Raw genomic sequence first — 14,543 nt, 5'->3', positions numbered from 1 at the left:
GACAGGCAAGGCTACACAGAGGAAACCCTGTTTTGAACAAACAAACAAACAAACAAACAAACAAAAAACCAAAAGAATTCTTCAGCTACCTCTCTAGCCCCACATCTGCCTTTGTGGCACCATGTTTCCTGCCAGGATAGTAAGGGACTAACCCCAATTAAATGTTGCTGTGGTCATGCTGTCTCTTCACAGCAATATAAACCCTAACTAAGGGGGCTGGAGAGATGGCTCAGAGGTTAAGAGCACTGTCTGCTCTTCCAGAGGTCCTGAGTTCAATTCCCAGCAACCACATGGTGGCTCACAACCATCTGTACTGGGATCTGATGCCCTCTTCTGGTGTGCAGGTGTATATGCAGTTAGAGTACATATATATATATTCTAATTAAGAATTAGAGGGTCTGAGAAATCACACGGGGAGTGGATCTCAGCCATATATAATGTTGTTATATTCCCTGGGCAAATCTGAATTTACTGTAATAACGCAGTTATCTTTCTGTCTGGCACTGTGTATTGCAAACTGATATCTCACCATAATTAGACATGTTTTCCTTGTCCTGGAAGCAGCTCAGTGGTAGGACACCTATTTAGCCTATACAAGGCTTAGCTAGATTCAGCCTTAAAACTGCAGAAATGACAATGTTTGCTGTTCCTGTCGTGCTGAGTGCCCTGCTGTACATCTCCTGGGGATTCTGGACTCAATCTCTCTTCCTTGTTCACACCCTGCCCATTGCCCTGGCTGTTTTCTACTCAGATGTTTGGTTTGTTGTTGTTGTTGTTGGTTAGTTGTTTGTTTGTTTTTTCTTGATGTACGGCGCATGTCGACCAGGCCCATTCAGCACTCTTTACCTTCCTGAGTAAAAAGGAGCTTTTATTCACCTGTTTCAATAGTTGTTTCAGAGGCTTCCTGCCTCTGTCTGCTAACCTAGGCCTAGTCCCGGAAGCTTCTAGCCTCCATACAATCTAACCTAGGCCTAGGATGTTTTTAGCCTCTCAGACTTACTGCTTAATAAGCTCACCTTTTCTTTACCTGAAACTTGCTCTATACCAGGCTGGCCTTGAACTCAGATCTGCTTGTGTCTGTCTCCTGGATTCCAGCCTAGAAGGTCTTCAGATGTGATCTCTTGCCAGAGCAACCACGTTCTGAATAAAAATTCCTCTACATCCCTGTCTTACATGAGCCCATCTCCTTTTTGTTTTAAATTGACTGGCTGAATGGATGTTTCCTGATGTTTGCTATTGCTCTTCTGGTTCCAAACTGACCTATTTTCAAGAAACACATCACCTCATGACGTGACCCGGTTGTGTTTAATTTGTGTCAGCATGGGGTTTGGGGCTTATTTAGGAATTGTGACAACAGCCAATGTTTGCCAAACATGGCACCTACCGCGAGAATCAGACCATGGTGCCTACCGCAAGAATGGGCAACTCAACTCTCACACCTTGGAAAGCAGTGCTATCCTCCTCCTTTACATCAAAGAAAGAGAAGACATGTCTCCTGGGCTTAGTAAGGCTGGTCCTAAGGCTACACCTGAGCAATAGCATTGCCATTTGGCCAGACCCACAGAACAGAAGACATTGCCAATGAAGTCCAGGAAATCTTAGTCCCAGGCTCAAAGCTCCCCAACATCCTTTCAGTCCAGACAAGAAAACCATTTTAAGGAATCCAGCAAGAAGAGCTGCTAATAACAAAAATATTCCCTAATGGCCATTAATTCTCAGCTTCCAGAACATAAGAAGTGACTTAAGTGTCCCTGGAGAACAACATTTCCCAGGCTGATTTCGTTTCAAGTTGTTAAGGGCTCCAAATTTCTTTTTCCCCTTTGAATGGCTTCTTTTCCTGTGGACATAAATATCCCAACACAAATAAATATGTCAAAAGAAGATATAGAATAGAGATTAGAGGAAGCCAGGGGCTACAAAATCCCAGTAAGTATTTTTGTTTTTCAGCTAATGGGGGAACAGGCTCCATATTCTCAGACCTAACACTGAGTCAGCCTCATGATTAAGACATTACTCTGTTCTCAAGAACTGTTGGCCTAGAGAAAAACCACATTGATTAGATCTGACAGAGTTGTACACTTGGAATCCAGGGACTCAGAGGGTAAGGCAGGATCATCCTGAGTTTGAGGCCAGCTTGTGTTACCCAGAGAAACTAACTCTGTATCAAAAGAGCAAAGAGAAAGAGGCAGCTTATGATCTTGGATGGTGTACTAGTTGCTTTGCTATCACTCTAATAAGAATATCATAACCAAAACCAATTTATATGAAGTTTACTTTGGCCCACAGTTCCAGAGGGAGAGTCCATAATGGCAGGGAGGTGTGGAGCCAGTAGGCGGAGCAGGAAGCTGGGAGATCACATGTCTGGTCTCAACCATAATAGGAGGGAGAGAGAGGGGTTGGGGGGGGGCAGGGGGGGGGAAGAGAGCAAGAAGTGCAGCTAGGCTATAATCACTCAGAGCTATCTACCAGTGACCTACTTCTTCCGTTAAGGTTACACCTTCTAATTGCTGTTGTAAGGTTGCTCCATGGCCTCCCCCAAAATGACCAGCAACTGGGGACCAGGTACCCAAATATCTGAGTCTAGGGGGCCCATTTCTCATTCAAATCACCACAAACGGCCATACTATCTAGGAGGACAGAGGACCAAAACCACCCTGGGGTGTCTCCAGGGTCTCATAAAGGAGGAAGTGCTCGCGTGAGGCACTGACGGCCGAGCAGGAGTTCCAGAACCAACAAAGCAAAGAGTTGGTTAAATCATCCAACAGATGCTTTAGTGCCTTTTGTACATCAAGGATTATTATAGCCACTATAGATAAGAGAATCAGAGTTCCCCCACCCCCAAAAAAAACCCCAACAACGGCAAGCAGTGGTTTCATAGAGCTTTATAGTCTAATGGAAGCTGCAGATGAGAGTCAAGCAAGAATGAAAAGATGAATATAGCAAGAACAGGGGTCAAATAACATAAAGACTGCCATTTGTCTTCTTTCTCTTCTTTGCAGGAGGGTAGAGCCTTTTTCTTGAAAAATCTGACCAGTCTGGAGGAAATAATCAAGAGGTACTAACCCTGGAATTACCTAGGCCAGAGCATCCTAAGCAGCACTCAGAGGACAAGTCTCTCGGGATGCTCATTGTGGAGTATTCATCCTTTAATCCTCAGCCTCTGAAACATAAGCGGACGTATGAATGAAGGGGCCGGCTCAGAATAAGTAAGGACCATACAAGGGGATGAAGTGTTACTTAACGGTAGTGTCCTTGGAAGGAAGAGAGGATGCTGCAAACATGAGACAAGACCAAGCTGTGACGAAAGGCGGGGTTCAGGGTAAAAGAACTCCCATCCATTCAGAGTATGACAATGGAGAGGAAAGGGTGAGGGCAGAGGAGAGGGCTCATGGGCACAGTGCATCCTCCAAGCATGACAACCTGAGTTTGGATTCCTGGGACCCACATAAAAAATAGTTGGGTGTGCCGGAGAGGTAGGGATAGAGAAAGGCAGACAGACTCCTAAAGCTTATTGGCCAGAAAATCTATCAAACTTGATGCGCTTCAGGCTCAGTGACTGTCCTGGTTGGATTTTTGTCAATTGACACATGCTAGACCTTTTTTCTGGGAAGAAGAACCTTCATTGAGAAAAATGCCTGCATCAAATTGCCTGTAGGCAAGCCTGTGGGGGCGTTTCCTTGATTGGTGATTGATATGGGAGGACCCAGTGTGCAGGAGACTATGCAAACCTCTGGGCTTTGCACAGTCAAGTGGTCCTGAGTTGTACGAGAAAGGCTGAGCAAGCCATGGAGAGCAAGCCGGTAAGCAGTGTTCCCCCATGGCCTCTGCTTCAGCTCTTGTCTCCAGGTTCTGGCCCTGAGCTTCCACCGTGACTTCCCTCCAGGATGAACTCTAACCTCTAAGATCTAATGAACCCTTTCCTCCCCACGCTGCTTTTGGTTGTGGTGCTTATCACAGTGATAGAAAAGTAATTAACACGGAATTGGTACCAGGAGTAAGGCAGTTGCTGTGACAGATTCTTTCTTTCTTTGTTTTAAGGAATGTGGAAAGCTTTGGAACTTTAGAAAAGTGATTGAAAACTGTAAGCAGAGCTTAGTTGGGTAGCTCAATAGGAGACTGAATGACAGAGCTGAGAGCAACATGGACTTGGAAGGCCTAGCTCAAGAGGTTTTACAGGAGAACAGTACCAGCAACTAGGCTAGAGAGAGTATGTACCCGTGATAATTTAGCAGAGAATGTGGTTGTTTTATGCCCTTCTATGAACTTGCCTGAGGCTCAATTTAAAAGTAATGGACTCATTTCTTTGGTAGAGGAGACTTCAAGACAGCATAGTATTGACTCTGTCCTGTGGTACTCTAGTGCAGGTCTACATGAAAGAAGAGAAAGTGGAGCAAGAAGAAATATATAATGTACTTTGCAAAGTAATGAAGAAAGTAGAAAAGTAGTAGAAAATTCTAGAACTAGGCTAGAGACAGGCCCTAACGGCTATTCAGAAGTGAAGATATGGAGTGGGCAGAGAAATGTTAAATAAAAATTGTAAGAGGACATCATTTTAGTCTAAGCCCAACAGATCGGACTGAACCTCAAAATGGTGTCACTTATGCTAAAATTCATGATACCACATAGCAAATTTGTTGTTCATCGCCTTATTTTGGAAATAGATGGTAGCCAATTTCCCCAAAAGAGCAGATTCAGTACCATCTCCTCTGCTTCCACCCTCACCAAAGCAAAGTGTGCAAAGTAATGTTGCCACTCAGTTACTGTTCTCCTTGTCCCTAATTTACAAGGAAAGTGCTGTGAAATGGCTGGTCCCCTCTCCCTTCTTTGTTTCTACTTTATACAGACCTCTCCATAAAACCAAGCTTTTCTGCTCATCTCATCTCAACATGTTCTTTTATGGAAAGAAGTTATAGCCTGATTTTAGAATAAAATTAATTAAAAACTCTAAAATAGCTGGCATGGTGGTGCATACTTTAATTCTAGCACCGAGGAGGCGGAGGCAAGTGGATCTCTGTGAGTTTGAGACCAGCCTGGTCTACATAGAGTGTTTCGGGACATCCAGGGCTACATAGTGAGACTCTATTTCAGCAAACCAAACAAAATCCTCTAAGATCATAAATTTGCTTTTTGGCAAGGAATAAAAGAATGCAAGAAAACATAGGAAGACAGAAGTATCTATACTGAAAGACTCCTGGAAGCATCTAGAATAATCGATTGAAAAAGGTACACACAATGAAACACCCTTACAAACTATAGCAATATTAGCAAGACCAAAAGACCTACAATCTTCTAGAGAAAAGCAAACAAGTCTGAGTAGCCAGCAGAAGGGGGGCAAATCAGACCAAAGCAGTCAAAAGCCTGAGAGGTTCTTTCTGAGATGGACTTGACAGGCAGCTTACTTATGGAGTCTAAACAGGGTAAGGAGACTTAGAAACTGATAGAAAGTATAGGACAGGAATTGTATTAGAACCCAAAGCAAATTGTAGGGAAAACAGTGATTTAGGAAAAAATGGCTTGGCAGAGGCTGAATGGGCCCAGGCCAGGGAAGGTGTACATGTGTAGAGGATTGTTATGTTTACTGTGATGAAGGGTGTACAGATGATTTGAAACTGAAAAATTAGGGGACTAGCAAGATGACTCAATGGACAAAGGAGTTTGCCTGACAACCTGAGTTCAGCCTGTAGGTCCCACATGCCGAAGAGAGAGAGAGCCGATTCCTGCAGGTTGCCCTCTGACCTCCCCATGATGCGTGCATGTGTGTGCATATACATACACGCCACAAAGAAATGTCTAAAAAGCTGAAAACTAAGAAGTAGCTTCAGAAACAAAAAGAAGTTCCGAGGGGACCACCAAGTATTGAAAGCACTGTCTCTTGGAGAGCACTTACTTTTTTTTTTTTTTTTCCTTCTTGCTATTTGAAACAGGGTTTCTCTGTGTAGCCCTGGCTAGCCTGGAATTTGCTCTGTGGACTAGGCTGGCTTCAAAGTCAACAGAGTTCTGCCCGCCTCCTGAGTGCTGGGATTAAAGGTGTGCACCTCTGCCACTACCATGAGGCTCAGAATACATACTTTTTTATTTTAATGATAACAGACCATGGACTCATTTTATCTTCCTGACAATGAAAACATAACAAGATGAAGAAAAAAAAAAAAAAGGTATGTGGCACCAAAAATGTATACAACAGAAAAGTCGGTCTTCTTTAAGGCAGGCGGCTGGGGGGCCCTGAGCTGCCATTAGGAGGTGAAGAAGAGCAGCTGGATTGACTTCACAAAAGCCAAGGACAAGAGTACGGATGACGCTTGGTGGGAAAGGGTGTGCTTGGCATGTGCACAGCCCAGGTTGGATCCCTCAGTGCTCAGAGAAAAAAGGCTAACATGCCTGGCTACTGGCAATTTCACCCCGATCCACAGAGGTAAAGGCAGGGAGGGGTGAACGATGGGGAGACGCAGGCTCCTTGCTTTCAAATGTTGTCAAGATATGATCTAGGCCTGCCATCCTGTCATGTGCTTGGAATCCCAGCACTTAAAGAGGCAGAGGCAAGAGGGTTATTGCAAGTTCCAGGCTGGCCAAAGGTACTTAGTCAGCTATTGTCTTATAATTTTTTGATGCCTAAACATGGCCGTGGCACAGGCCTTTCATCCCATCACTCAGAAGGCAGAGATAGGCAGATCTCTGTGCATTGGGGCCTGCTTGGTTTACAGACCGAGTTCCACAACAGCCAGGGCTACACAGAGAAACCCTGTCTCAAAAAACAAACAAACAAAAACCAATCAAAAATTATAGAACAAAAAAAGGAGATTAAGAAAAAACCCAAAAACCTCAGGCAGTAGATACTCCTGAGGGAGGATGCTCAGCAGTTTAAAGGGGGCCGAGAAAGAATCTTGGTAGTGACTCACTCCATGCCTCCTGGAAACAAATGACGTTGACTCCACACATTGCGGCCACCTCAGCAATAGCCTCTATGCGTTCGTGGAGGGCAGAGACCTGGCAATATAAAAAGCAAGGATTAGGGTGGGTTCATTACTACTGCTGAGACAACTTTAAAGAATTTACCCCAGTGCAGACGGAACAGCAGAACTCCCACCTGGTCACGTGTGAAGGAAAAAAAAAGGGGGTGGGAGGTTTGTGACCTGTTTGTTATTTTTTTTGGGGGGGGGTAGGTGGGTGGGGGAAGTGGGGTGGGGAGGTTTGGTTTTTTTCGAGACATGGTTTCTCTGTGTAGCCTTGGCTGTCCTGGACTCACTTTGTAGACCAGGCTGGCCTCAAACTCATAGAGATCCACTTGCCTCTGCCTCCCAAGTGCTGGGATTACAGGCGTGTGCCACCACGCCTGGCTGACCTGCTTGTCATTTTCATCAGACTAAAACCTGCAAGATGGAAGAAAACAGCTCTGGGCTCCACAGATAGGGACTCGGCCTCTCCCCAACCTTTATCCTTCATATACCACCCCCACCCCACCCCCTATGATGGAGAAGCAACACCTTTTCTCATGGTGTTGCTGACCAGTGTGAGTGAGTATGGCTGTACTTCCAGGACTCAGGTACCGTCCCACACAAACAACCATCCCACACCCTAGGCCAGTTACTCTCTGAATCAAGGGCTGTCTCCTCCGCACCATCCTGCGCACACAGCTTCAGTGGTCTTGCTCAGCCACTTCTGCTGCCCTGTCAAATCTGGTTTCTGGCTGGTTTGAGTCTTAAATGCACTGGGAAGTGGTCTTGGCCAGGAGTGTGCCACCTTCTCCTCTCCAATCTTCTAGAAGGTGCCACCCGTATCCCACCTCGCCCCCCTACAACCTCTCTCAGCTGTTGGTGGGCATCCCTAAGGCAGTACTAGTCACATGGTGGTGCTATGGTTCCTCTGTTGTTTGTTACTCAAGAGAACCCTGCAGGCTCCTTGGGGGGAAAAAGAAAACATACTTTGTGTCCTCAGCACAGGGTCTGGCTCCCAGAAGACAAGAAGATATGTTTGTTCAAAAAAAAAAAAAAAAAAAAAAAAAAAAAAAAAAAAAAAGTTGGGGGAGTCACGCTGAAACTCCAAGGAGCACATACTTTCCTGTGTTCTTATGCGACAGTCTCTTCCCTAGAGGCCGTGAGCTCTGCTCAGGCATATGAACCTATATTTGCTCAGCACCACTGAGACGCAAAGTGTTACTTCCAGATACAGTGTGGGTGAGAGTGTCCCTGTCCTTGCAGCCTGACAATGCAGATGACAAACTTGTTCACAAACAACAAATCCAAGGGAAAAGTAAACTGATAGTTACATCGTGTGTGTGTGTGTGTGTGTGTGTGTGTGTGTGTACATGTACGGTGTGTAGTGTGTGCATGTGTGGTGTGTAGTTTGTGTGTGTGTGTGAATGTGTACATGTGTAGTGTGTGTCCTTTTACCCTTCTTTCATGTATATGGAAACATAGGACCAGTCTGGCCTGGAATTCAAGTGACCCAAGGTTTCCTGCAAAACGCTTAAGAATGACCAAGTGTTATGGTGAGATAACCTCTATAGACAATGCCATCGAAGTGCCAGCAAAACCTTAAAAAAAAAAAAAAAAAGTACAGCTGTGAAAAGCTGTATAAATAACTACTTGCATCTGTGACATGATATTTTAGGGAACTGTAAAATACCACTACGTTGATTAACTATCCGGTAAAGGAGTATCTGCCAGATTCTCGCAACCTGTAGGACTCTTAGTAAGTATGGAGTCCCACGTTACTAAGCACGTAGGCCCAGTGAGCTCCTGGCTTTATGATAAGCAGAAAAACACAGGTTGGTAGTGGTCAGTGCACACCTGCAGGCGGCCTTCTGCCGGGAAGCATCCTGTGGCGAGTTTGAGCTGTCATAGGGGCGCTTTCCCGGTTGGTAAGTGAAGCGTCCTCAGATCAGGAGTGGGAGAAGAAGCTGAAGGATGAGGAGAAGGAGAAGAGGAGAAAAAGGGTAGGAGCCAGAGGGAAGAGCTGGAGACACGGCTGAAGGAAGAAGACGGGACAGAGAGGAATGACCCAGTTGCCCGTCTGGTACGTGCGCTGCAGATCCTGAGCTCGGCCAGCTAGAGACTGCACAGCGGGACAAGCCAGAGCCCCGTTTACGTGTGTACCGTTAAAAAAGAAAACATGACAGCACCTGTTCTGCCACAAGTGCAGAAGTGGGGAGCGGGATTCTGTTTTGAACCAGCCCCACGCGAACTATCCGGGGGCTTCTCTGCTGCTCCTTGGCTGCCCCGAAGGCATATCCCTTGAGTTCAAAGTTTCTTTGTGCTGCGGCTTCTAAAGCTTGTCTGGGGAGATCGAGATCCCTGAAAAGGCAGGAGAGAAGAGACAGAGAGACATTTCAAAGAGTCCAATATACTTAACCCACCCCTGGGGGAATGACACCACGTGTGAAGCCCTGGCTCAGACTCAACACAGGAGAAAAAAAAATCCCCCTAGGTCCTCTGTAGTTGTTTATCAGATAAAGAAGACTTCTGGGTATCTTTTCTGGAAAGCTTCCAGCGCAGGGCCAAGAGACCTGTAGAGCCGTAGGGCTGGGACATGAATGGACACTTCACTGATAGTGAACTGGGAGACTCTAGCATGCAGGAGCCCTGACCAGGCCTGGGGAGGAAGTACTGGAAATCAACAGGCTGGTGTCTGGAGTTACAGAGGAGCAGGGTAAAGACTGAAGTCCCAGGGGCCAGCGCAGACAGGAAGGAATTGGCTCAAAAAAAAAAAAAAAATGTTTTTGAAGCAAGATCAGAGAGCTATGTGGATCCTGGAGTGTGGGCTAGCTGTGCTATGAGAGAGAGAGAGAGAGAGAGAGAGAGAGAAAGAGAGAGAGAGAGAGAGAGAGAGAGAGAGAGAGAGAGAGAGAGAGAGAGAGAAGCGAGGGAGGGAGGGAGGGAGAGAGAAAGAGAAAGAGAGAGAGAGAGGCGAGGGAGGGAGGGAGGGAGAGAGAGAGAGAGAGAGAGAGAGAGAGAGAGACACATCCCAGAACAGTGGTCTCTCATATGCCTTCAGCTGGTTCCATGTGGTGCCGGGTGGGTGCCTGGTAGGTGCTGGGTGGATTTGAAAGGGTGCAAGTGTAAATGTTCACCCGCATTTGTGGTCCATCACTAACTGTTAGAGGACTATTGATTTTCTACCACAGAGACCGTGGGTCAGGCAGCCAATACCCCCAATGCCTGGTGCATGCCCAGGGCTGGGGTGAAACCCCAGGGCACAGTTCATGGCCAGGACTGGCTCACCATCTAAAGGCAAAATGATTATGAAATACCAAGAACACATCAAAAAATAACCTGACAGGCATTACCTAAGAATAATATTCCTCTCCTACTTGAAGTCACTCTCTTAAAGACATTTCTTTCCAAATCACAGCCCTGTCAGTCCAAGCCCCCTGTCTCCACCCCCTGCCAGGAGCTTCCATGACAGCTCTGAGCTGGGTTCCGCCCCTGACAATCAGCCTGCTTTTCAAGCAGTCAAAGCTCCCTTTCCTCTGGCAGGTTAGAAATAGCTGCACTGCCCACACCTGGCCTCTCCTCACTGCACTGCCTCAGAGAATCCTCCCACCCTTGCGTGGAGGGGCCTCTCTTGTGGGTCTCAGGCCCTGGGAAATCTTCCTTGGTGGAAACAGTCCCACAGCCTCCCGGGAGCCACTTGTGGACGCGACACAGGGAGAAAAAGAAGAAAGGCTGTGTGTGTCAGTTTCCCAAAGGCTATGGGCTCGGGGCTGCCCTTCCAGAGTGTTCTGTGGTCTCCGCAGGGGAAGATGGCAGGTGCAGCAAGCCTGGCTGGCTGGTTTGCATCTCCCTCTATCATACCCCACAGCCGTCTGTCTGTCTTCGGAGCACCATCATCCCGTTATTTTAATCTCTCTTTCCCTCCTCAATTCCATCTGAGTCTAGCGCTGCCCTCACTGCAGCCTGCCATGAGACTGCACTGGATCACTCCCAGCTCCCTGCAGACACACATTTTCCTGAGCCTGAGGGGTGGCGGCCTGGCCTGCTCGATACTCCAGTCACCTGCTTTTGGCTGTAGGGTTGTGTATCTTGACAACATTATCTATTTTTATGATTACTGGTGGTTAAGATCACTGGGCCGACCTGCTATTCCAAGTTGTAAATCTTCCTTCCTTATCCTGTTTGCATCCAGGAGTTCCAATGCTACACTCAAGGCCAGGGTTTGGTTTGGAGGAGTCTGAGGGACACTTCACGGACAATGTGAGTGAATGAATATGTGCCGCCACCATCACTTGGAGTACTGAGATCCCAACCTCTGAGAGGGCCTAGACTGTGACTAGGCTGTGAGAGTGGATGCCTTACAAATGGCATTAGCACTCCTATTAAAGAAGTCACCAAGGGTGTGGTGGTGCATGCCTGTAACTGGCAGATGGATCTCTGTGAGTTTGAGGCCAACCAGGGCAGCCAAGGCTACACAGAGAAACCCTGTCTCAAAACAAACAAACAAACAAAAAACAAAACAAAACAAAAAAAACCCAAAACCAACCAACCAAACAAAAAACAAAAAACCAAAACAAAACAACAAAACAAAGTCACCATTTATAAATCCAGAAATGGGCCCTTACCAGACTCTAAACCTACTAATGACACCTCAATCTGCAGACCCATGGGCAATACATTTCCCTGAAAAGCCACCTACTTGATGATGTCAAAGCTCAAAAAGAGAACAACAAACAAACAAATAAAAATCAAAAACCCATACAAGCACTAAATGAAATCAAAGCCCAGGAAGAAATAGAAGCCAGAAAATGAGCCTCAAGTTCACTCAGGTATCTCCTGCTGCATATAGCTCTGTCCCTTAACAGAGTTCCTCATGCTCTGGTGACGTCCCCAACCATAAAATGATCCCATTGCTGCTTCATAATTCATTTTGCTACTGTGCTGAATTGTAATATAAAGATCTGATATGCAGAGCATCAGCTATGTGACCTGAGGCCCACAGGTTGAGAACCATTGCTGTACTTGCTTTCCCTGTCTCTGCTTCTCACTCTTGCTATGAAGACTCTTGGCTCCCCTCTCCTCAGCCCCAGCTTCAAGGAGGAAGGCTTGTTACTTCTCATCCTGGCTCCAACCCACACTCCTGGGTCCCCCATCCTTACTAGGGTCGAGGCAGACCTAGCCTAAGGGCCCTAGGCTTCTGCTGCCTCGGCTGCCTCTCACTTCGGTATCTTCATCTCTCTTCCTCCAACGGCTCTTTGCCTTTAGCGCTTTAAATTATTAAGCTGGGACACGGTTACAAAGGAAGCATGTTTTCGGAGTGGGAAATCACAGCACAGGGGGAATGAAACGTAAGTCTTCCCCACGTTCTAGTTCCAAACCTCGGAAAGAGCCCTCTTAATGTTTCCTGTGTCCTTCCAAAGAGGATCAGGAATTACAAACAGAATGGCTGCGTTCCACTTTGTCTGCTCTTCATCCTGCCTGCTTCACTTGATAACACAGAGAAATGTGGACGTGACGACTTTTCTATCAGTGAGGGACCGCATAGGTTTCTTCAGTCCCCTACAACTACAGTGGACATGAAAAGTTCCGGTCACCTTGTGATATCTAGTTGTCACGATATCATAGTCCATTATATTACTGTGTTTGTAGTGACCCTGGTATAAGCATCCGCAGTATAGCCAGTTGTATAAAAGTCCAGTGTATACGATTATGTACAGAAAAGAACACTTGATGAGGTGGAGATAAACCTGTTTCTGTTTTGATCCCAAGTGTGGGATGGAGAAGAGGGCAGGATGTTTACCACTTAGATGTGAGAAAGCAGGATGTTTTTCCACTTAGAAGTCAAACTACTTTGTGGAGGAGCTTGGTGAAAGACATCCTTCAACAGACTGAGAGGATATACAGACACACACATATATACATACATATATGTGTGTGTATGTATGTATGTGCATATGTGTATGTATATATGTGTGTATACACACACACACACACACACACACACACACACACACACACACACACACACACAAAACAGGAGAGGCGGCTTTTTGCTGGGACTTGGTTTCTGGCTGTTCATGCCTGCACTTCAAGAGGCTCCTAAAGAGAACTGCTCCAGGGAAAGCTTCAAGGCTTTGGACTCCAGCTGAGGCTTGAAGTTCCAGCTACTGTTGCCGATTCCAGCAACAACACTGGTGGGATTTCAGGTCTGCTGAAATCCTGCTGACTACACCAGGAGAATCATTCCTTGGAGCTGATATCCTTAAGGTTTCATTATAGTGTTCTTTAATCTCCTTTTCTGATTGGGCTAATCGGGTTGTTAGGGAGGTAGGCTCGTTTAATAAGTTCGTAATAAAATATAATTGATAAGAAAATTGAGCCTACAACTGGATCATAATAAACAGTGTTATTATTATTATCATAATAGCCAGTGTTACTGGCTTCTGCAAACACTACACTTTTAAATTAGAATGGACTTTAGTGTCCATTTAATATCAAGCAGGACATTGTACTGAACTAACAGAAACCTCATATCTCACATGCATAATCCTGCTTGACATCAAGTGTCTATGTCAAAGGATTGCAGTTTAGGTCAGTGGTCCCTACCTCCTGTGCTGACTGCTTTTTGTCAGCTTGACACAAAATCCAGACATGTGTAGGAAGAGAAGGTCTCAATTGCTGGACTGCCTCCATCAGATTGGCCTGCAGGCAAACCTGTAGGGTGTTTTCTGGATTAGTGATGGGTGTGTGTGTGTGTGTGTGGGGTGACCCAGCTCACTTTGGGTGGTGCAGCCTCTGGGCTGGTGGTCCTGGGTCTGTAAGAAAGCAGGCCGAGCAAGCTGTGAGGAGCAAGTCAGTAAGCAGCACCCCATCGGTGGCCTCTGCTTCAGTTCTAACCTCCATGGTCCTGCCTTTAGTTCCTGCCGTGACTTCCCTTCAGGATAGACTGTGAGGTGTAAGCTGAAATAACCCCTAAGTTTCCTCCCTAAATTGCTTTTGGCCATCGTGTTTTATCACAATGATGATGATGATAAGTCAAAAAACAAAAACAAAAAAACAAAAAACCCCAATTCTCCTGACTTTCAATCCCTAACACCACTTAAGAAAAATCTTAAGAAGGGGAGGGAAGGGAAGGAAAGGAAAGAAAGGGAGGGAGAAAGGAGAAAAAAAATCCTAGGCCAAGGGATTAGCTTATACCATTTAGGTTGGTGCAAGCACCCTTTGTCAAGTTCACACGACCACAAAATCACCTGAAGATGACCACGCTCACGCTCCTACTGCTCAACAACACACGATACTCCGCCTGAACATTCCTCCCAGGGTGCACAGACCCATCGCAGTCCCATTAATGGTGATCAGGTCTCCGCCATTTAAGGAACAGAGAAAGGTGTGTATGTGAGAGCATGCACAGCCCCTCTCCCCTCATCAGTGAGCTTCCACACAAACGTCTTCTCACCTTAGTACTCTGTCTCCATCGCCCTCTTTAGCCCTGTTCTCTGGCTCAACGTCTTAGGAACCTCCCTACCTTTTCATCACTTGAGTCACAGAGGTCTGCAACGGACAGACGGACATCTGCGTGCCACCTGGAGCTGCTTCCCTGCCCAGCCTGGCGCC

The 14,543-nt window shown here is 46.3% G+C and overlaps 1 protein-coding gene across 1 annotated transcript in view; it reads right to left on the bottom strand.

Moving 5' to 3' along the window:
• Upb1 (beta-ureidopropionase 1) overlaps window positions 1-14,543 on the bottom strand; it is a 34,911-nt gene that overhangs the window by 15,673 nt on the left and 4,695 nt on the right. The window contains exons 3-4 of the mRNA XM_051153225.1: window positions 9,119-9,290; window positions 6,897-6,984 (exon numbers count right to left, since the gene is read on the bottom strand). Coding sequence (XP_051009182.1) covers window positions 6,897-6,984; window positions 9,119-9,290 — 260 coding nt within the window. The remainder of the gene's footprint in view (window positions 1-6,896; window positions 6,985-9,118; window positions 9,291-14,543) is intronic.

The sequence above is a fragment of the Acomys russatus genome, chromosome 11, assembly GCF_903995435.1.
Source record: "Acomys russatus chromosome 11, mAcoRus1.1, whole genome shotgun sequence".
Lineage (NCBI taxonomy): Eukaryota > Metazoa > Chordata > Mammalia > Rodentia > Muridae > Acomys > Acomys russatus.
Note: the sequence above shows the minus strand (reverse complement) of the source record. Positions and strands in the feature narration are given on the sequence as shown.